The sequence below is a fragment of the Cetorhinus maximus genome, chromosome 15 (assembly GCF_964194155.1).
Source record: "Cetorhinus maximus chromosome 15, sCetMax3.hap1.1, whole genome shotgun sequence".
Taxonomy (NCBI): domain Eukaryota; kingdom Metazoa; phylum Chordata; class Chondrichthyes; order Lamniformes; family Cetorhinidae; genus Cetorhinus; species Cetorhinus maximus.
In genome coordinates this window covers 83708844-83729942 of record NC_135893.1, presented here as the reverse complement: position 1 = coordinate 83729942, position 21099 = coordinate 83708844, and the positions used below count along the sequence as shown (strand labels likewise).

The following is a 21099-nucleotide window of genomic DNA, read 5'->3' as shown; positions in this document are numbered from 1 at the left end:
TCTGAAGCAAATGATCACAGAACCATCTGGTTCAGATGATGAAGCTGTTAATGGATTGATGTGAAAATGATCCCAGGTCTCAGGATTCAAGAACGTTCCATATGATGGAATCACTGAGAATCCAGGAGAGACTGGGGTGAGGCTAAATTGTTAACGTGCACTCTAAAACTTTAAACTCAGTCTTATTCACAAAAAAATTGGACCCAAGCTAGTTTGAGATACCAACTGGACTTGGTATGCACTAAATTTTTGAGTGAACTGAGGTTTATGGAGGGCTGAAGCTAGGAGGCCAGCCAGGGGTGTTGCATTGTCAGAGATGCTGTCTTTCGAATGGGACAAACTGAAGCCACATCACCCTCAGGCGATTAATTATCCCATAATAAAATATGGAGCCGTGTCACAGGCAACATTCCTCTCTCAAACAAGATCAACAAAAATAGATAACCCATTTATTCATGTCACTGCTGTTTGGGGGTTCTTACTTTTGGAAAAATGGCCCAAACATTTGCATACAAAAGAAAACAATGACCCAACCAACATTTATCCCTTATCCAGCGTTAGAGCAGATTATTTAATTATTATGATTCATTCATGAGGTGAGCATCACAATTAAAGCCAGTATTTATTGCCCATCACTAACTGCCCTTGAGAAGGTGGTGAGCCGCCTTGAACTGCTGCAGTCCATCTGGTGTAGGTACACTCACAGTGCTGTTAGGGAGTTCCAGGATTTTGACCAAGTAACAGTGCAGGAACGGCAATATGGTTCCAAGTAAGAATGGTGTGTGTCTTGGGGGATGCTGATGGTAGTGTTGTTCCCATGTGTCTGCTGCCTTGTCCTTCTAGGTGGTAGAGTTTGTACATTTGGAAGGTGCTGTCGAAGGAGGCTTGGTCAATTGCTGTAGTGCATCTTGTAGATTAACACTGCTGCTATAGTGAATCGGTGGTGGAAGAAGTGAATGTTTAAAGTGGTGGATGGGATGAGGTGCTGATCAAGCAGGCTGCTTTGTCCTTTATGGTGTTGAGCTTCTTGAGTATTGTTGGAGCTGGACTCACCCAGGTAAGTGGGGAGTATTCCATATGACTTGTGTTTGTAGAGAGATGCATGTTGGTCATTATCTCATTGGTGATGTGAGATTTTGCTGTGCATAAATTGATTGCTGTGTTTCCTAGATTAAACAGTGAATTTATTCCACTTCAAAAGTAGTTAATTGGCTGTAAAACGTTTTGGGTAATCCTGAGGTTGTGAAAGGAGCTATATACGTGCAAGTCTGTCTTCAATGACTACTTTCCAAAAAGAATTTTAAAAATGTAATTTGAAAAGTTTGAGATGGAATTTTTTAAAAATGTTTTAATTGTTCAAGAAAGTCTAAGAACAATTGACTGTGACCAAGCTTAAAATACCAGTTACTGCTTTTCTAACCTTTACCTTTTTTTTATATATATAATTGAGTAGTTTGTTCAAATCACCCTGAATTCGCCTTTCAAATGTAATGACAGTTTCGCCATTAAAACTATATAAAAAGAGGATTTGTAGCTCAGTGACCGTTAGGATTTACTGTGAGCAACCAGTTCATCTGAGACACAGCTTCTTTTTCCTTTAGGTGAGTCGAACCTTGAAGAAATGTTTTAGGAATTTAAAATATTGAAAATATAAAATTTAATTTATAAAATGCGTACAGGGCTCTCTGCTCCGATTAAATTAAATTTTCCTTCCCGTGAGAATGAGGGTGATGGTTTATTTTTGGTTTTACTCTCTCTGGTTTCCACTTGCAATCAGGCGGGAAGCGGGGCAGCCAGGGCCGCGCCTCCAGCCCAGGGAGGACCCCGCCCGCTCTGCAGTCACAGGCGCGACGGTCATGGCGCTGATTGGCAGAGTTCGAGGCTTCTCAGTCCTCCGGGCGCTGCCTCGACCCCGGACCCGGTCCTGGGCTTCCAGCCGGGGACTGGGGAACAGCGCAGCACCGGGTGAGAGGGCACGGGGAGGTGAGGTGGTGGTGGGTGGTGGGTGAGGGGAGGTGAGGTGGTGTGGTGGTGGTGGGGGAGGGGAGGTGGGGGTGGTGGTGGGTGAGGGGAGGTGAGGTGGTGTGGTGGTGGTGGGGGAGGGGAGGTGGGGGTGGTGGAGGACATGGGAAGATGAGAGGGATGGTGAGGGCTGTGCAGGAATAGGGAGAGAGAGAAATGGGCATTGATAACGTTAATTATTTGAACTGAGATCTGTAAGAGATTGGATGAGGCAGAATTACTTAATCTTAAACCTTGCGTGCTGCAGCCTTGATTGAGGAGCTGAGCTGATCGCTCAGACTGAGGGGAGGAGAAATCAGTTAGAATTTGTTCCCTCTGTAACAGAGAAACGTAATGAAGATTTTTTTTTTTTTTGCTGACACCTTGTGCCTGGTCATCTTTATATAGAGAGAGAAACTTCCAGGCTCCGTTGTTCCGTCTTTTTGAATCACCACCAGGCCCGTGTTGCCACCACGACTTCTTTCTCCTGGCGCTCTTACAGCACCCAGACAGCACAGAGTCAGGAGGAAGAGTCATTACATAACATCATCACTGACTCTGAGAATGTGGAAGGTAGGTGGAGCAGACATCTCCTCGGAGTTACAAAGCATACCAGTTTGCTTTCTGTGGCTTATAAAGTCATTTTCTAGAGTTGTTTGGCAGAGGAGGTAACCATTTGGCCCATTGTGCTTGTACTGAATCTTAGGTTGAGCTATCCAATTAGCCTCACTCTGCTTCTCTCTCTCTCTATAATCCTGTAAACTTTTACTTTTCAAGCATTTACCCAAGTAATCATCTCAGTCCCAGGACACCGCTGCAGGAGTTCCTTGGGGTAGCGTCCTAGGCTCAACCATCTTCAGTTGCTTAATCAATGGCTTTCCTTCCATCATAAGGTCAGAAGTAGGGATGTTCACTGATGATTGCACAATGTTCATTATTCGTAACTCTTCAGACACTGAAGCAGTATGTGCCAACATGCAGCAAGACCTGGACAATATTCAGGTTTGAGCTGATAAGTGGCAAGTAAGATTCATGCCATACAACTGCCAGGCAATGACCATCTCCAACAAGAGAGAATCTGAGCATCTCCCCTTGATATTTAATGGCATAACCATCACTGAATCGCCCACTCTCAACTTCCTGGGGGTTACCATTGACCAGAAGCTGAACTGAACCAGCCATATCAATACTGTGGCTACAAGAGCAGGTCAGACACTGGGAATTCTGGGGCAAGTAACTCCCCTCCTGACTGTACAAAGTCTGTCCACCATCTACAAAGCACAAGTGAAGAACGTGATGAAATACTCTCTACTTGCCTCGATGAGCGCAGTTGTAACAACACTCAAGAAGCTCGGCACTATCCAGGACAAAACAGCCTGCTTGATTGGCAACCCATTCACCACCTTCAACATTCACTCCCTCCACCACTGACGTACAGTGACAGCCATGTATACCATATACAAGTTGCACTGCAGCAACTCATCAAGGCTCCTTCAACAGCACCTTCCAAACCCATGACCTCTGCCACCTAAAAAGTGAAGGGCAGCAGTTGCATGGGAACACCACCACCTGCAAGTTCCCCTCCATGCCGCACACAATCCTGATTTGGAACTATATCACCATTCCTTCACTGTCACTGGGTCAAAATCCAGGAACTCCCTAACAGCACTGTGGGTGCAGCAGCGCCAGATGGATTGCAACAGTTCAAGAAGGCAGCTCACCACCACCTTCTTTGGAGCAATTAGGGATGGGCAACAAATGCTGGGTTTTGCCAGTGACACCCAAATCCCATGATAGAGAAAGAAAATTCCATTTGAAAGTTACTATTGAATCTGCTTCCATCACCTTTTCAGGCAGCACAATCCAGATCACCATTCACTATGTTTAAAATCCTCTTTGTTTTCCCCTGCCCCTGTTATTTTTTCAGTTACCTTAAACCTGTGTCCTCCCATTACTAATCTGCCTCACAGTAACAACAGTTTCTCCTTATTTACTCCATTAAAATCTCTCATCATTTTGACCATCTCCATTAATCTCCCTTTAACCTCTGCTTAAGAAGAACAAATCCACTTATACTTGTAATCCGTTTGTTGTCCGATTTTTTTTTTATATATAAGTATTGTCTTTTTTTTTTGCAGGATCTTTTTCCAAGTATGAGTTTCAAGCAGAGACGAAAAAGCTTCTGGATATTGTTGCCCGGTCTTTGTACTCTGAGAAGGAGGTAATAAATTAAAATTTTCCATTGTTTCATAACTTATATTTAAAAAAAAACAGTAACAAACTATGCCTGGCTGGTTTTATTGCTGTAATTTTAGATTGTCTCTGGTCTCAGGCCTGTTGTGGGTCTCAGTGCATTGCCTCAGCATAAATGGTTAATTTTTCTTAGGTATTTATTCGTGAGCTGATATCCAATGGAAGTGATGCCCTTGAAAAGCTCCGTCACAAATTGCTAAGCAACGCTCAGGACCAGGGGCCACTGGAACTTCACTTGCAGAGTGATATGGAGAAGGGAACCCTAACGATCCAAGTAAGGACACTCACTGCTTTCTCTTAATTAAAATAATGCTTTAGTTTGAGACCCCCAACTGAAGTACAGCTTTCAGCTCTGGGCACCCAACCTTAGGAAAAATGTATTAGTAGGAAATCAAAATACTGTGGAATCTAAAATAAATCAGAAAATGCTGGACATGCTCAGTAAGTTTGGCAACATCAGTAGAGAAAGAAACAGAGTTAATGTTTCAGGTCAATGGACTTTTAATTCTGACGACTAATTCAAATGAAATGTCGTTGACCTGAAATGTTAACTCTGTTTTTCTCTCTCCACAGATGCTGCCAGGCCTGTTGAGTATTTTCTATTATTATTGAAGGAGATGTTGGCCTTGGAGAACATGCAATGCAGATTCACCAAAATTATACCAGGGGCTAAAAGGGCTAAATTATCAGGACACGTCATATAAACTTGGTTAGTATTCCCTTGTGTTTAGAAGGTTGAGGAGCGATCTAATCGAGGTGTTTAAATTGTTAAAAGGATTGGATAGTGTTGATATGGAGAAACTATTTTCTGTGATGGGGACTGGGACTGTAGCACTCAGTCTTTGCTAATGGATTCTGTATAACACAGTTCCTAATACAGAATAATCCTAAAACAAGTAACTCTGACCCCAAGCCCCTGGTTTTAACAGTGCTGTTAATATATTTCCTCACAGGATACTGGTATAGGGATGACCAGGGAAGAACTCGTTCTGAATCTGGGAACCATCGCACGTTCTGGATCTAAGGTCCTAGAATTGGTTTATTTTCATTTCTCTCTGACACACTATTGCCTATCTCCTTCCTCCTGTTCCCCCTCCTCCCCGGTGTACTCTTTCCGCGCCCCCCCCCCCCCACCTCTTTCCATGCTACTCTGTATTGATGGGGATTACTCCAGCTGACCTCTGCAACCATTCCCAGTTGGCCACTCGCAAGCCTGGCAGACTGTGTCTGCTATTCAGTCTTGGAGATTTTACTCTCTGCCCTAGTCTTGCCTCATAAGTATTGCCTAAGTGTGTTTGAACATGGTAGTAACCGGGAACAGGAATCCAGGCTGCCCCCCAACAACTATCCAGGCCCCAGAGCTTAAAAGACAGTTTAGCCCCTCTCCCTGCTACTAAGAGCAGCTGCATGAGCAGAGCCCACTAATTGAACCTGAGGCCTTTCTAGTCATGACTGAGCTTTTGACCATCACATTGTAACTTTCATATAGTAAACCACCTCATGACAGGCTGATGAGTTCCTCAGCTTGTGCTTCTTTCCACTGGAATTGAATTTATTCTGTACCATGTTTTGTATTATACATTCGATAAGGGCATTGAGGGCACTTTGTTTATGCAGCATGTTGTTATGATCTGGCATGCACTACCTAAAATGGCAGTGATTCTATAATAACATTCAAGAGAAAATTGGATATTTACTTGAAATGGAACAACAGGTCTACAGGAAAAGAGCAGGGGAGTGGGACTAATTAAGCTCTTTAAAAGACCCAGTGCAAGCACGATGGGCCAAATGGCCTCCTCTTTGTGCTGTTTCATTCTTTAAGGTATGCCTGTTGTAAATGTTATTGCTATGCTTGTCTGTTTGATTCTCGGTATGAAGTTTTGAATGTATTTGCTTGATTTTTTTCCTTTGCCTTTTAAATGAAAGATTCTGTTTCATTTCCTTGGTGCTAGGCTTTCCTGGAGGCATTGCAGAGCCAGACAGAGGCTGGCACTGGGATCATCGGGCAGTTTGGGGTTGGATTCTACTCTGTGTTCATGGTGGCTGATAAAGTGGAGGTGTATACACAGGCTGCAGAGAATAGCAGCACAGCATATAAATGGACTTCTGACGGGTGAGAACACTGCACTCTCCCACAGTTTATACAATGGGGCCATCTAGAGTCGGGAAAGAAACTGGTGCATTGGGGGCACAAATTAAATTCATTCATTCATTCACAGGGCACGAGAATTGCTGACAATATCAGCATTTATTGCCCTTTCTGAATTGTCCTTGAGAAGGCTGTGGTGAGCTGCCACAAACTTGAACTGCTGCAGTCAGTGTGGGGTAGGTACACTCACAGTCCAGCGCTGTTAGGGAGGGAGTTCCAGGATTTGGATTCTGATCTTCGAGGGAGCATTAGTGATGGATATCTCTTAAGTGGGTCCAAGCGTTGGTCTCTAGTGGTGAGGAGCGGGGGGGTGGTTGCAGAGGGTGTGTAGGGGTCTGCACTTGGGGCAGTGAGACAAGTGTCAAAGGAGGGCCCCGTGAGGAGTTTGTGGGAGGATAGCTGCAAGGGGAATGTAGGAGGGGGGCCTTGTTGAGAGGTTTGTAATGATGCTGTGTTGTTGACTGTCCGACCTCTGTGTCTCCAGCTCTGGGATGTATGAAATTGCTGAAGCCACTGGGGTGAGGTCAGGAACAAAAATCGTCATCCACTTGAAGGAAGATTGCAAAGAGTTTGCAAGTGAAGATCGGGTTCGAGGTGAGTAGTGAATCAAGACCTCAGCAGGTAAACGTGGTGAACTCCAAAGCTGCTGTTTGCAGTCAGACCTGGTGTAATTTCTGCTACCATTTCTCTCTCCTTGTTGCACTTCCTGGACGTTGCATGGGTAATTTGCACATATGGCTGTTCTTTGAGTAAATTTAGACATAGCTTGTTAGGCTATAACAAGGTTAAGAGGTGATCTAATAGAGAATTTCAAAATGAGAGGTTTTGTGGTGAGTGGGTCAATAACCAGAGGTCATAGTTTTAAAATCATTGCCGGAGAACCTCGAGAGTTGTCAGAATGTCGAACGATCAATTTGAAAAGGTGACGGAAGCCAATTTCTTAAGTCATTTGACAAGTCACTTGAGGATGACAAACTTACAGGGTTACAGAAAAAAAGGAGAGATGTGGGACTGAACATGACAACTCTTTCAAAGAGCCAGCACAGGCATGAGGGGCAGAATGGCCTCCTGCATTCTAAGTTTCTATGGTATCCTCTCGTGGGGGTATTGCAGTCGAGTGTGATCCTGTCACTGGCCAACATCTGGCTGGATGGACTAACCAGGGAACTCGTGAGGGAATTGTGATCACAAGGACAGGAAAGTGGTGAATGAGTTCCAGCTTATGTTACAATGACAGCTACCTAACCGTGTTCAACCTGGTGAACAGGTTTAACTCTGCACTCGGTTTGTATTCCAGAGGTGGTGAACAAATACAGCAACTTTGTCAGTTTTCCAATCTACTTGAATGGACGCCGATTGAACACACTCCAGGTGAGTAGGTGACAATGACACTCTACCGCATTGGAATAGAAAGGAGACTGAGCAGCTGCAAACAGTGAGGATTTTTGAAGCAGACTTGTGCTATTGAAGATATTGGATGCTGGGGATTGAGTTAAAAGGTGGCAGTAACATTGAGGCTGAAACCATTAGTTCCAGTGTCAATGGGTGAGATTGGCTAATGGGTTGGTATCAGTGAGTAATTGGTGGGGTTAATTTGGAGGGTGCTGTGTGTGGAATCTATTTCAGGAGGGTCAGCCTGACTGACAGATTTACTTGGTGGACTAATTTAAGGGAGAGTTGCTTTTTCATTCAGGCTCTGTGGATGATGGATCCAAAGGAGATCAGCGAGTGGCAACATGAGGAATTTTACCGCTATGTTGCAAAGGCTTATGACAAACCACGATACATCCTTCATTACCGAACTGATGCCCCACTCAACATTCGCAGCATCTTCTATGTGCCAGACATGGTGAGTGTTGTTGGTCAGAGTCAGGACAACTTCACTTCTACACTAGCCTGTAGCAAAGACCTCTTGCAGTCTGCAACCCTTCACTGCTGTTACAGAGCTGGTTAGCCAAGAAAGGCTCCTGTTTATTACAGCACCTTTGTGTTTCTTGGAAACGGAGAAGGGAAAAAAGAAAGCCTTCTATTTATGTAGTGCCTTACAAAGCCTCAGGACATTCCAAAGTAGTTTACAGCTAATAAAGTACTTTCTGAAGTGACAGTGTTTCTGAAGTGTAATCACTGTTGTAATGTTGAAAACATAGCAGCCAATTTGCTCACAGCAAGCTCCCACAAACAGCAATGTGATGATGACCAGATAATAAACGATGGTGGTTAAGGATAAATATTGCCTAGAACACTGGGGAAAATTCCTCCCCCTCTTTCAATTGTGCCAGGGATCTTATGTACCTCCGACAGTGCAGCAATCCCTCTGTACTGCACTGGAGTGTCAGCCTGGATAATGGTCTTATTTATGGAAAAAATAACATGGAATAATAATCATGGCAGATTTCCACCACCCCAAGTAAATTGATGTGAAGAAGTCAGACCAGGGTGGGGGTGTGGCGTCCAGTGTCTGGAGATGAGGGCGGTGTTCAGAGTCAGGGGCATGGGAGTGGTGTTCTATGTCAGGGGGTGGGGGAATGGTATCCAGGGTTGGATGTGGAAGGTTGGGGGGAGTTGGGGTGGAGATGTGTCTGGGGGAAGGGGGGCTGAGTGCAGTGTGCGAAGTTGGGGCAAAAACAGAAAATGCTAGAAAATCTCAGCAGGTCTAGCAGCATCTGTGGAGAGAGAAACAGAGTTAACGTTTCGAGTCTGTATGACCCTTCTTCAGAGCACTAAAGAAGGATCATACAGACTTGAAATATTAACTCTGTTTCACTCTCCACAGTTGCTGCTAGACCTGCTGAGATTTTGCCAGCATTTTTTGTTCTTGTTTCAGATTTCCAGCATCCGCAGTAGTTTGCTTTTATCTTAGTGCGAAGTTGAGGTTCTGGGGTAAGCTGTGTCCAGGATCAGGGGTCTGAGGGCACTGTATGGAGTTGGGGGTGTGGGAGGGTCTGTCCCAGGCCCCTCACTGGGGGTTTACCCAGTCCCCAGCCCCTCACATGGTCAGCGGTGGCAGGGGGAGTGGCGTCCAAGATCGGGAAGGGCCAATGTTCAGTGTCTGGGGGATGCGGTGGGGGGGGGATGTTGCCTGGCCCCCAGAGAGAGGTAGTGGGGGTGGCTGGGGGAGCAGTGTCTGGAGTCAGGTGGCATAGGGGAGGAAGCAGTGGGTGGGGTGGTGGGGCGAGTCAGGGTCACGCTGAATCGGGGGTCACTGTGTGAATCTTTTACTCTGAGATATTTTTCTTCCCTTTTGGCTCTGTAGAAGCCGAGTATGTTCGATGTGAGCAGAGAGATGGGGTCCAGTGTGGCGTTGTACAGCCGGAAAGTGTTGATTCAAACTAAAGCCAGCGACATCCTACCTAAGTGGCTCCGATTTCTGCGCGGTGAGCATCGTATATCTGACTCCTTGTTAGCCCCTTATTGGAGTCAGTGTTTCAACTGCTGTTCATTTCAGTCAGGATAACTGTATAACCTGCTCGGGTCTGTCTGCCTCTTTCTCCCTTAAGCAACCATTGTGTTTTCTACCTTTATCGTCTCAAGGCTAAGCCTCCAGTACTGCAAGTCAGGCCTTCATGTGTCTGTCTTGGAGAGCGAGTGTTGGTAGCTATTGTACCAGAAGAATCACAGCAGAGCATGGATTCCTGAAATGTGTATAAATTCTGGGCCTCCAGGGGCTTTCGTCCATCCTAGGGCCCTCACTGGGGTTGTTTACCCAGCCCCGGGGCCCTCACTGGGGTTGTTTACCCAGCCCCGGGGCCCGCACTGGGGTTGTTTACCCAGCCCCGGGGCCCACACTGGAGTGGTTTACCCAGCCCCCGGGGCCCGCACTGGGGTGGTTTACCCAGCCCCGGGGCCCGCACTGGGGTGGTTTACCCAGCCCCGGGGCCCGCACTGGGGTTGTTTACCCAGCCCCGGGGCCCGCACTGGAGTGGTTTACCCAGCCCCGGGGGCCACACTGGAGTGGTTTACCCAGCCCCCGGGGCCCGCACTGGGGTGGTTTACCCAGCCCCGGGGCCCGCACTGGGGTTGTTTACCCAGCCCCGGGGCCCGCACTGGAGTGGTTTACCCAGCCCCGGGGGCCACACTGGAGTGGTTTACCCAGGGCCCGCACTGGGGTGGTTTACCCAGCCCCGGGGCCCGGAGTACCAATTGAATTTTTTTTCTCTTAGAAGTGTCACAGCCACTGATGATTTTTCCTCCCTTCTGAAAATTCCACGCAGCAGATTTCCCTACTCTCCTTGCTTAGCACTTTTAATAATCCTGGTGCCAGCCTGTGGCCTAAAACCAACAAATGAAAAGTCCAGAGCATTTTACAGTGACTGTGAGCAGCGTAAACCGCACAGTCTACAGGCCCCAACTGCAGCGATTAAACTTAGACTCCATTCAGTGTTGTCTGATGATCAATAATACTAAATATGTCCTTCATACCACTTCCTCTGCTTTTGTGCTTGTTGCAGGTGTTGTTGACAGTGAAGATATCCCATTGAACCTCAGTAGAGAGCTACTGCAGGAGAGTGTGCTCATCAGGTATGCAGGGTTAAAACGTGAGACTGAAGTCAGGTGCTAAGTGACTGAAACCCCAAATCCCTCAGTTAGATTACAGCCTCCTGGGAATCTGTTGTTCTATATATAAGCCAGATCCCTCAGTTAGATTCCAGTCTGTCACTTGCTACCAGGTATCTGTTCAAATAATAATCCACCTGAACCCCTTAATTAAATTTCAGGCTGTAACTCACTCTAGGATATCTGTCACTGGGTCAAAATTCTGGAAAACTCTCCCTGACAGCACTGTGGGTGTACCTACATCACAGGGACTGTGGCTCAAGAAGGCAGCTCACTACCACCTTCTCAAGGGCAATTAGGGATGGGCAATAAATGCTGGACGAGTCAACGACTCCCACATCCCAGAAATGAATTTTTAAAAAACCCTCAACTCAATTAGATTCCAGCCTGTAACTTTTTATTCAATCATAGGATGTGTGTGTTGCTGGCAAGGCCTATCCCTAATTGCCCTTGAGAAGGTGGTGGTGAGCTTCCTCCTTGAACCACAGCAGTCCATGTGTTGTAGATACACCCACAGTGCTTTTGGGCAGGGAGTTCCAGGATTTTAACTTAGCAACGGTGAAGGAACGGTGATATCGTTCCAAGTCAGGACAGTGTGTGGCTTGGAGGGGAACTTGCAGGTAGTGGTGATCCAAAGTGTCTGCTGCCCTTGATAATCAAGGTGGTAGTGATCACGGTTTTGGATGGTGCTGTCAAAGGAGCCTTAGTGAGTTGCTGCAGTGCATCTTGTAGATGGTACACACTGCTGCCACTGTGCATCTGTGGTGGAGGAAGTAGATAGGCTGCAGAACAAGTAGGCTAAAGTGACTAATTCCAGGGTTTTGATTGTCTGTGTATAAACCTGTGAATCCTTTGAGTGGATTCCAGTCTGTTACTCACTCCAGAGTATCATTTATACACACACACTTGTGTAAAAGTAGAATTTTTGTGACCAATTTTGTTTAAGCCAAAAGCCATGAGGTCGACTTTTACAAGGGTTAACTTTTCAAGGGGTTGCTTGATTTGAGCCCAAGTGAAAAACAATAAAGACAGTTGCAATGGAATAAAGTAAAAACCAACAATACTAAAGAAATGATATTAATCTATGGTTTTTTAGGCCAAAAGTCATGGGACTGACTTTTGCACCAGTATCTTCGGTTTAAGATTTTGACAGTTCTGCAGATATCGATGTTCTTCCAGTCCCCTGCCCAATTTACAATTCTGGTTTTGAGACCCATTGGTGGAGAGATGCGAGAGGGAAGGCCATCACAGCTAACTAAGCCTTTTACGTGTGCTGTTCCCAGTGGATATCCTGCCATGCACTTTCCAGCAGGAAAGATTAAGTATCAGTCACAATCATCAGCTGGCACAACTCAAATGTCATTGTAGAACTCTCACTGCTGCCCCCTGCTGGGTTCAGCTAAATCATCCCAGGCTGGAAGTCAGACTCGAGACGTATCTTCACTGCATGGTTCAGTATCACACTGGCCGGTACATTTACCCGGGAGGGGCAACAGTTCAGTGAACATCCTGGGCCACTCTTCTGCCAGGGCTGCTGTAACCCTTTCCCTTCCTGGTCTGACGTTCCCCTGTGACTCACAGATCTTTGTTGCTGCCTGCAGGAAGCTGCGAGATGTTCTGCAGCAACGCCTGATTAAATTCTTCCTGGACCAAGGGAAAAAAGAGCCGGAGAAGTTCATCAAGTTTTATGAGGATTACGGATTGTTCATACGTGAGGGGATTGTGACGACTGCTGAGCAGGATGTGAAGGTTTGCTGGTTTGGGATCTTGATTTAAAGACAGTAACGAAACGTGTGAAATTCCTGATTTGGTTCTATATGGGGCAGGGATGTGTATGATTTTCTGCAATTTTTCAACCCTCCCTCCCTGAGCAGCGTGCACTCTCCATGTGTACGGATGATTTGCACTTGGATGCAGTGACTGAAATCTCAAAATTCACTGATTACATGGAATTACAGAATTTATCAGCGAGAAGGGCTGTAAAAGTCTTCAGGGAAGACACACAAGCTCGTGGGTTGGGCAGACAGTGGTTAACTGCGTGGAGAAAAAAAAGGACACTCAGTGGAAAGATGCTGAAAGATGTGGGTGAGCACAGGGACCTGATGATTTAAATTCCCAATTCACTGTGCAAGTGCAGCTAGTTAACGGGAATAGAAGGCCGATGGGGTTTTGGGTTTTTGTAATTGGGGTGTGGTGCTAAAGGTGTAAAAAGAGAGTTAAAATCTGGAATGCACAGCCTGAAAGAATGGTGATAGATTTATAACTTTCAATAAGGAATTGAATAAATGTGTGAAAAGGAAATGTTTTCAGACCATGAGGAAAAAAGAGGGGGGAGTGGGACTAATTGAGAGCGCTATGTGTGCTGGCACAGTGGACCACACAGTCACTGTCAGTGCTGTAAGATTCTATGAAATGATAAATTTGGACAAAATATTAATGAGGTTACAATTAGAGGACTGCTATTTTGGGCTCAGTTTTAGAAAGGGCTTTAAATCCATGGAAAGTGTACACCATAGACTCAGGTTGACACCAAGGACTGGTAACTGTAATTCTGAGAAGAGGCTTGAAATACTGCAACTGTTTCCACTGGAACAGAGATGGTGAAGGAAAAATTAAATTGAGATTTTTAAAATGAGGAGTTTTGATAGAGTGAACAGGGGAAGGCTGGTTCCTCTAGTTAGTGAACAATTAATACTTATCAGAGAAAATGAGGAGAGGGGTTAAGAATGTAACATACAGGAATAGACCATACACCCCCTTGAATCTGCTCTGCCATTTAAAGCAATCATGGCTGACCTTCTGCCTCAACTCCTCTTCCCTGCCCAATCCCCATATCTCTTGTTTCCCTGAGACTAAAAACTTGTCTATCCCAGCCTTAAATATATTCAATGATGGAGCATCCAGAACCCTCTAGGATGGAGAATTCCAAAGATTCACAACTCTTTGAGTGAAGAAATTTCTCCTCACCTCAGTCCGAAATGATCAATCCCTTATCCTGAGGCTGTGCCCCCAACCCCTGTTCTAGATTCCCCCAGCCAGGGAATACAACTTCCCAGTGTCCTCCTGTCAAGCCCCTTCGGAATCTTGCATATTTCAATGAGATCACTTCACATTCTTCTCAACTCCAGACAGTATGGCCCACTGTACTCAGCCTCTCCATCAGTTCTGAGCCTTCACTGCGTCGCTTCCAATGCAAGTATATCCTTGGATATGGAAACCAAACTGCATACAGTACTCCTGGTGTGGCCTCACCAAAGCACTGTACAGTTGTAGCAGGACTTCCTTATTCCTGCACTCCAATCCCCTTGCAACAAAGGCCACCATGCCATTTGCCTTCCCAGTTGCTTCCTGTACTAGCATGCTAGTGATCCCACTGAACATCAACATTTACAAATTTTAAAAAATATTCTGCTTTTCTATTATTAGGGGAAATTTCTTTACACAATTATTGGAGCATGGAATGTTTGCCACAGGGAGTGTTTGGGGCAGTGACCATTTTATTGGAAAATTGAATATATATTTGAAGCAGGGAGATACTGTGCAGTGGGGAAAGAGGGGTGTTAGGGGTTGCAATTAGTTTTGGATTGCTCTAACAAAGAGCTATTGCAGACAAGGTGGGTGGAATAGTCTCCTGTGCTGGTTTTACAGATCCAGACCCTCTGCCCACTCAGACACTGCATAGCCGCAAGGTGCAGGACCCAACTCAGTTCAGGGTACAGAGGCCCATTCAAGTGCCCAAGCTGCTGTTTGAGATCACGTTGGCTAACAAAACACAGACCAGGACTTCAAGCTGGAGTCCCCTGCCCTGTGTGATTCAGTTCTGCACCCTGCAGTCCGGCTGTGCAATTGGAGTTGCTGAGCTAAGTGATGAACGAGGCCTTTGAGGATGTCTTTTGTCCTGACTGAGGCTGAGCTGCTACTTTTAACTGACTGCCTTGTGTGTTTAGGAGGATATTGGAAAACTGTTGAGATTTGAATCATCTGTGCTGCCAGCGGGTCAGGTGACCAGTCTAGCTGAGTACGGCAGCAGGATGAAAGCAGGCAGTCGGAATATTTATTACCTGTGTGCCCCAAACCGTCACCTGGCAGAATATTCACCGTACTTCGAAGCCATGAAGAAGAAGGAAATGGAGGTGAGGAAGAGTAGGACGTGTTTCCAAATTGTTACCCTTTACTGTCTCCCTTACTGTGTCCAAAGGAGGGAATGTTGCGTACCCAGGTGTCTATTGGATTTCTATCAATTTTACTAATTGAGTTTTCCATCAACGCTGAGATTCTGTTCCGCTGCACCAATAGAATAGAACATAAATCAAATAGAAAACCTGTGCTCACCGCGAGCAGAGGCTCACACATTATCCTCACCCACTGTGCCTCCATTAACTAAGCTACAAGTGGGTTTCTCAACGCAACAGTCAGGAGTGTGGACCTGCATGATTTTCTTTACTCATGCCTCTGCTCCTCTCCAATCCCTTTGATAGGTTTAAGTCAATGATACCCCCCAGCCTCCCACCTAATCCAGGGAGTGATCAGGGAATCCATATGGATCATTAGCTCACTGTATGGCTTTATTCACTGAACCAGCCAGAGGATCGAGCTTCATTTTATATTTCGTCTCTGTGCTTACATGCCACAGTTTGTGGACAGGTTTTAAACTAACCCCTGCTCTCCCTGTTTGCTTCTGGTAGGTTCTCTTTTGCTATGACCAGTTTGATGAACTGACTCTTCTACACCTACGGGAGTTTGACAAGAAGAAGCTGATTTCTGTGGAGACTGACATTGTGGTGGACCATTATAAGGAGGAAAAGTATGAGGACAGCAGGCCAGGTGCAGTACCCTGAAGGAACATTCAGACTGACTCTGACTCAGACCCCCATGTGGTGATTACTGCCAGGGGAGGGCACACCAAAATTTTGTTGGCATGTGTGTCTCTGTCACTCTGGGTCTGTGTGTGACACTGTCCTATTTGCTGTATATATGTGTGTGTCTGTCACATGTGTGTATTTACCTGTGTGTGTCTGTTTTTCTCACCCATTGCCAGCAAGCAGCAGAATCTACCTCAATGAGAAATTGGTGTGACTTAAAAAAAACACAGTAAACTGCAAAAAATATTGAATGTTTCTTTAATCATTTTACTTCGTCACTGTGAGTGATTCCACTGACATCAGAATTGTTTCTCCTTTCACAGTGACTGAACGCCTGCCTGAGTCAGAGTCTGAGGCACTCCTGGCGTGGATGCGGAATGCACTTGGAGAACGAGTGGCGAATATTAAGGTATTAATAAAACTACCTCTCAATCCCTGTCTGTCTGCTCAGTGGCATTAAAGGGACCGACTGAATTCCCTGCACAATCTGTTCTAAACTACGTTGGTTTGTTTCAGTCCCTGTGAATCTCTCTTTGTGATGGGTCACTCCTAACATTATCTGTCTAGTGGTTCCTTTGTCTTTCTGGTTGCCCTGTTCTGTGTGTACAGCCATGGAAGGCATTAGAGTTCTTTGTTTTTCAAACTTTCCCCAAACAGATTACCTAAACTAGGCTTGGTCCTTTGGGATATAGAAGGATAAGGGATAACTTGATTGAAGTTTTTAGTACTTTAAGAGGAATTGACAGGGTAAATGGAAACTTTCTCTGCCGATAGGGGAGTCTTGGACAAGGAGATGTAACCTTAAAATAGAGTGGGGCCTTTCAGCAGAGATGTTAGGAAATAATTCTTCACCCAAAGGGTGCTAGATGTGTGGAACTCTCCACTGGTGGTGGTTGGTCAATAATCTCAGCCCTGTGACATTGCCGCAGGAGTTCCTCAGGGTAGTGTCCTAGGTCTAACCAACTTCAGCTACTTCATCAATGACTTTCCCTCCATCATAAGGTCGGAAGTGGGGCTGTTCACTGATGATTAAAGTTTTCAGTACCATTCGCGACTCCTCAGATACTGAAGCAATCCGTGCCTACATGCAGCAAGACCTGGGTAACATTTTCAGGCTTGGGCTGATAAATGACAAGTAACATTCATGTCACCCAAGTGCTAGTTAATGACCATCTCCAACAAGAGAGAATCTAATCATCTCCCAGTTAAGCTCCAGTGGCATTACCATTGCTGATTGCATCATCATCAACATTCTGAGGGTTACATTGAATAGAAACTTAACTGGACAAGCCGTATAAAACTGTAGCTACAAGAGCAGGTCCGAGGCTGGGTATTCTGTGACAATTAACTCACCTCCTGACTCCCCAAAGCAACACCATCTACAAGACACAAGTCAGAAATTAAAGGAATGCTCAGCACTTGCCAGCACGAGTGCAGTTCCAACAACACACAAACTCGACACCATCTGGGACAATGCAGCTCACTTGATTAACACCACTTTAAATATTCACTTCCTCCGCCACAGGCGTACAGTGGAAGCAGTGCGTACCATCTACAAGTTGCACTGCAGCAGCTTGCCTAGACTCCTTCGACAGCACTTTCCAAAGCCACAACCTCTAGCAACTAGAAGAACAAGGGCAGCAGACACATGGGAACACCACCACCTGCAAGTTCCCCTCCAAGTCACTCACCACTCACTTAGAACTATATCGCCATTCCTTCCCCATCATTGGGTCAAAGTCCTGGGATACCCTCCCAACAGCACTGTGGGTGTACCTACACCATATGGATTGCAGCAGTTCCAGAAAGCGGCTCACCACTACTTTCTCAAGGGCAATTAGAGATGGGCAATATATTCTGACTTTCCTAGCAATGCTCACATCCCATGAATGATTAAGAAAATGCAGTAGATGTTAGTTCTGTTACTAATTTTAGATCCAAAATCGATCAAGTTTTGCTAGACAGTGGTATTAAGGAATATGGCGCAAAGAAAGGTGGAGGGAGCTAAGATACAGATCAGCCATAATCTTATTGAATGGCAGAATAGGTTTGGGGGCTGAATGGCCACCTCCTATGTTCAAAACGTCAGAGTGGTTCCTGGATCTTCTGTAGAAGCATTTCATGTCCAAATCTTGTTCTTATATCATACCTCGTTCTCTATATCCTGGATACTCTCAGTATTCCTTATAAGTAACTTTCCTCTACGGTTTTTCGCAGCTCCCATTCTCTGACACCCACCAAAATGTACACATTTACCCACCTGTTCAACTGCATCCCTCTAACTGTAATGAGCATACCTTCCTGTGATGGTGAAAGAACAATAAGGAAGCCTAATAAGCGAGTTTATCAATGCAGACTGCTCTAGTTCAACATTGAGCACAGGGACGAGGTCTGAACACTAAAACATGAGGCAGATTTTAAGAACGAGTATAAGTGTAAATGCCATTGTTCTTGAGCAATATTACCATTCGAAATCTTGATCAAGTGGCTAATGTTCACCTGAGTCTGGACAGCAAGTTTATCAAGCTGCCCAAACATGGAAAATTTACATCACAGAAGGAGGAGACCATTCGGCCCATTATGGCTATGCTGGCTGGTAAAGAGTTATTCAGCCTAACTCTGCTTTCCAGCTTTCGTTTTGTAGCCCTGTAGGTTATGGCAATTCAGTTGCATATCCAAAATCTTTGTAATGTGATGTGGGTTTCTGCCCCTACCACCCTTTTAAGACAGTGAGTTCCAGGCCCCCATCACCATTGGAGAAGCGGGGGGATGGAATTTCTCAACTCCCGTCTAATTCTTCTGTCAGTTACTTAACTCTATTTCCTCTGGTTATTGACCCCTCTGCTGAGAGAATTAGATTCTTCCTGTCCACTTTATCTAGGCTCTTCATAATTTTATATACCTATTAAATCTCCCTTCAAACAACCCCAGCCTATCCAATGTTTCCTCATTGCTAAAATTCTCCATCTTGGCAACATCCTTATAAATCTTTCTGCACCCTCTCTAGTGCAATCACATCCTTCCTGTAATGTTGTGAGCAGAACTGCACGCAATATTCTAACTTCCCCAACTTGTGTTTTATACAGTTCTAGTATAACCTCCCTGTTCTTCTATTCTGTACCTGGGCTAATAAAGGAAAGTATCCCCTATGCCTTTTGAATCCATTTATCTACTTCTTCTAACTTCAGGTGGACCTGCACGCCAAGGTTCCTCTGTTCCTGTACACTTTCCAGTCTCCTAGCATTTATTCTGTATTCTCTAGCTTTGTTTGCCTTTCCCAAATGCATTACTTCACACTTCTCTGGATTGAATTTCATTTGCCACTTTTCTGCTCACCTGACCAGTCCATTGAAATCTTCCTGCAGTCTACAGCTTTCTTTTTCACTATCAACCACATGGCTAATTTTTGTATCATCTGAAAACTTCTGAATCATGAATCACATTTAAATCTGAATCACTGATATATACCTCAAATAGCAGATGCCCTAGCTCTGAGTCTTCTGGGACCCCACTAGAAACGCCCTTCCAATCACAAAACCCTTTGCTTCTTGCCATTGAGTCAATTTTGGATCCGAACCTCTTGCCCTTGGACCCCATGGGCTTTTACTTTTCTGACCGGTTTTCCATGTGGATCAAAAGCCTTGCTGAAATGTAGTGTTACCACCGCGATGGGAGGAGTGCGCGAATTATCAAGCCCCACTACTCCGCAGGCCATACCATTAATTTAAACAGAAATGGCCAATTGTTTACCTATACTTCTAGAATCCAGAAGAAGAGAGACTCTGACCGGGCTTCTTTCAAAAAACTCAATGATTAATTTATTATAAAACAAAAATCCTTTTAAATAAGTTTCAAGAACTGGTTGACACACGATTGTAATCCAGAAGTGTAACTAACTAACCCTTTTAAACTTCCCCAGTACACACACACACACACACACACACACACACATAGACAGACAAACAAGAGACACAGGTAGTCTCTGTAGAGTCGGGCAAAAGGGGAAAAAACTTTCTTAGAAAGAAAAAAAATTAAAGTTCACGGAGGTTCGATGGTGTCTGTCTGAAGTTCCCTCGGGTGAAGCCGTGCTGCTGGGCCCAGTAGATGTTGGGAAGTTCACCAATGACGCTTCAACGGTGGAGGAGAGTATAACTGGACCAATTCTCCCTGCCTCAGCTGGCAAGTCCAACATTATGCAGACAAACTACAGTCAGATGAGGATTATCTGGCTACAGGTCGAGAACCACACACGGTTTCACAAAGCAGAGAGGGAGAGAGAGTTAGTGAGGGGGTAGCCTTATGTTCTTAGCCTTTCCCCAACAAGACTGAAAGCAAAACCACAGGTTCATACTTGAGATTTGCCTCTGCCATGTGATTACCTTTTTGTCTTCCAGCTTCATTAATTAAAGTTCTTTGCAGTTCAAAACAAACAAACAGCTCCTACTCAAGTGCCATACAGCTCAGGTGATTTCTTGGAAGAGGCCTGTTGGTTTACAGCTCCAAGGTGAACTTATGGCCCTTTTTTAAAAAAAACTCGACAGCCTCCAAATGTCCAAATAATGCAATATCCTTGCATATTTGAAAAAGAAAAATCCAGTTTAAAGAGAGATGATTCTGACATGTCTCCGCCCTTAAGAGATGAAACACCATTTCAACAACGTGTTTCATCACAAAGCAAGGAAAAAGGTGTATACAACATACAAACAAAATTCACATGTACTCATTCAATCATTCGTTCCTTATACAGAGTTTGTACAGTTTTGAGTTCCTTGCTTTTCAGATAATTTTAGAAAATTGGCATTCTTGATAATGCATCAGCAATTATATTACCCTTTCCAGCAATATGAACAATCTTTAAGTTATACAGTCGCATTGGCAAATTCCTCAGATCAGCCTGTCATTCTGAGTCTTAAATTTTTCCACAAAGACCATAGGGTTATGGTCAGTATATACTAATGTTTCTTTACAGCCATGACAGATATATACCTCAAAACGCTTAAGAGGCAATAACAATCCCACGATTTCCTTTTCTACTCTAGAACATCTATTTTGATGCCAATTTAATTTTTTAGAAAAGTACCCCACTGGTTTCTCTATGCCCGATTCATCATCTTGCAATAAGACTGCACCCAACCCACCCCCAAATCACTAGCATCAGTTGCCAGCTTGAAGGATTTAGTGAAATTAGGGGCGGCTAATACAGGTTCATTAGTTAGAATCACCTTCAGCTTCTCAAAAGCTGCCTGGCACTCTCTTGACCATACCACCTTTGCTTCCTTT

The 21099-nt window shown here is 44.9% G+C and overlaps 1 protein-coding gene across 1 annotated transcript in view; it reads left to right on the top strand.

The window, feature by feature from the left end:
* The first annotated feature begins 1832 nt into the window (after window positions 1-1832).
* Window positions 1833-21099, top strand: part of trap1 (TNF receptor-associated protein 1) — a 38218-nt gene continuing 18951 nt past the window's right edge. The window contains exons 1-15 of the mRNA XM_078558770.1: window positions 1833-1965; window positions 2410-2574; window positions 4140-4222; window positions 4388-4528; window positions 5208-5279; window positions 6207-6367; window positions 6888-6997; window positions 7701-7774; window positions 8097-8252; window positions 9657-9777; window positions 10852-10921; window positions 12559-12706; window positions 14905-15090; window positions 15643-15781; window positions 16143-16228. Coding sequence (XP_078414896.1) covers window positions 1857-1965; window positions 2410-2574; window positions 4140-4222; window positions 4388-4528; window positions 5208-5279; window positions 6207-6367; window positions 6888-6997; window positions 7701-7774; window positions 8097-8252; window positions 9657-9777; window positions 10852-10921; window positions 12559-12706; window positions 14905-15090; window positions 15643-15781; window positions 16143-16228 — 1821 coding nt within the window. The 5' untranslated portion in view covers window positions 1833-1856. The remainder of the gene's footprint in view (window positions 1966-2409; window positions 2575-4139; window positions 4223-4387; window positions 4529-5207; window positions 5280-6206; window positions 6368-6887; window positions 6998-7700; window positions 7775-8096; window positions 8253-9656; window positions 9778-10851; window positions 10922-12558; window positions 12707-14904; window positions 15091-15642; window positions 15782-16142; window positions 16229-21099) is intronic.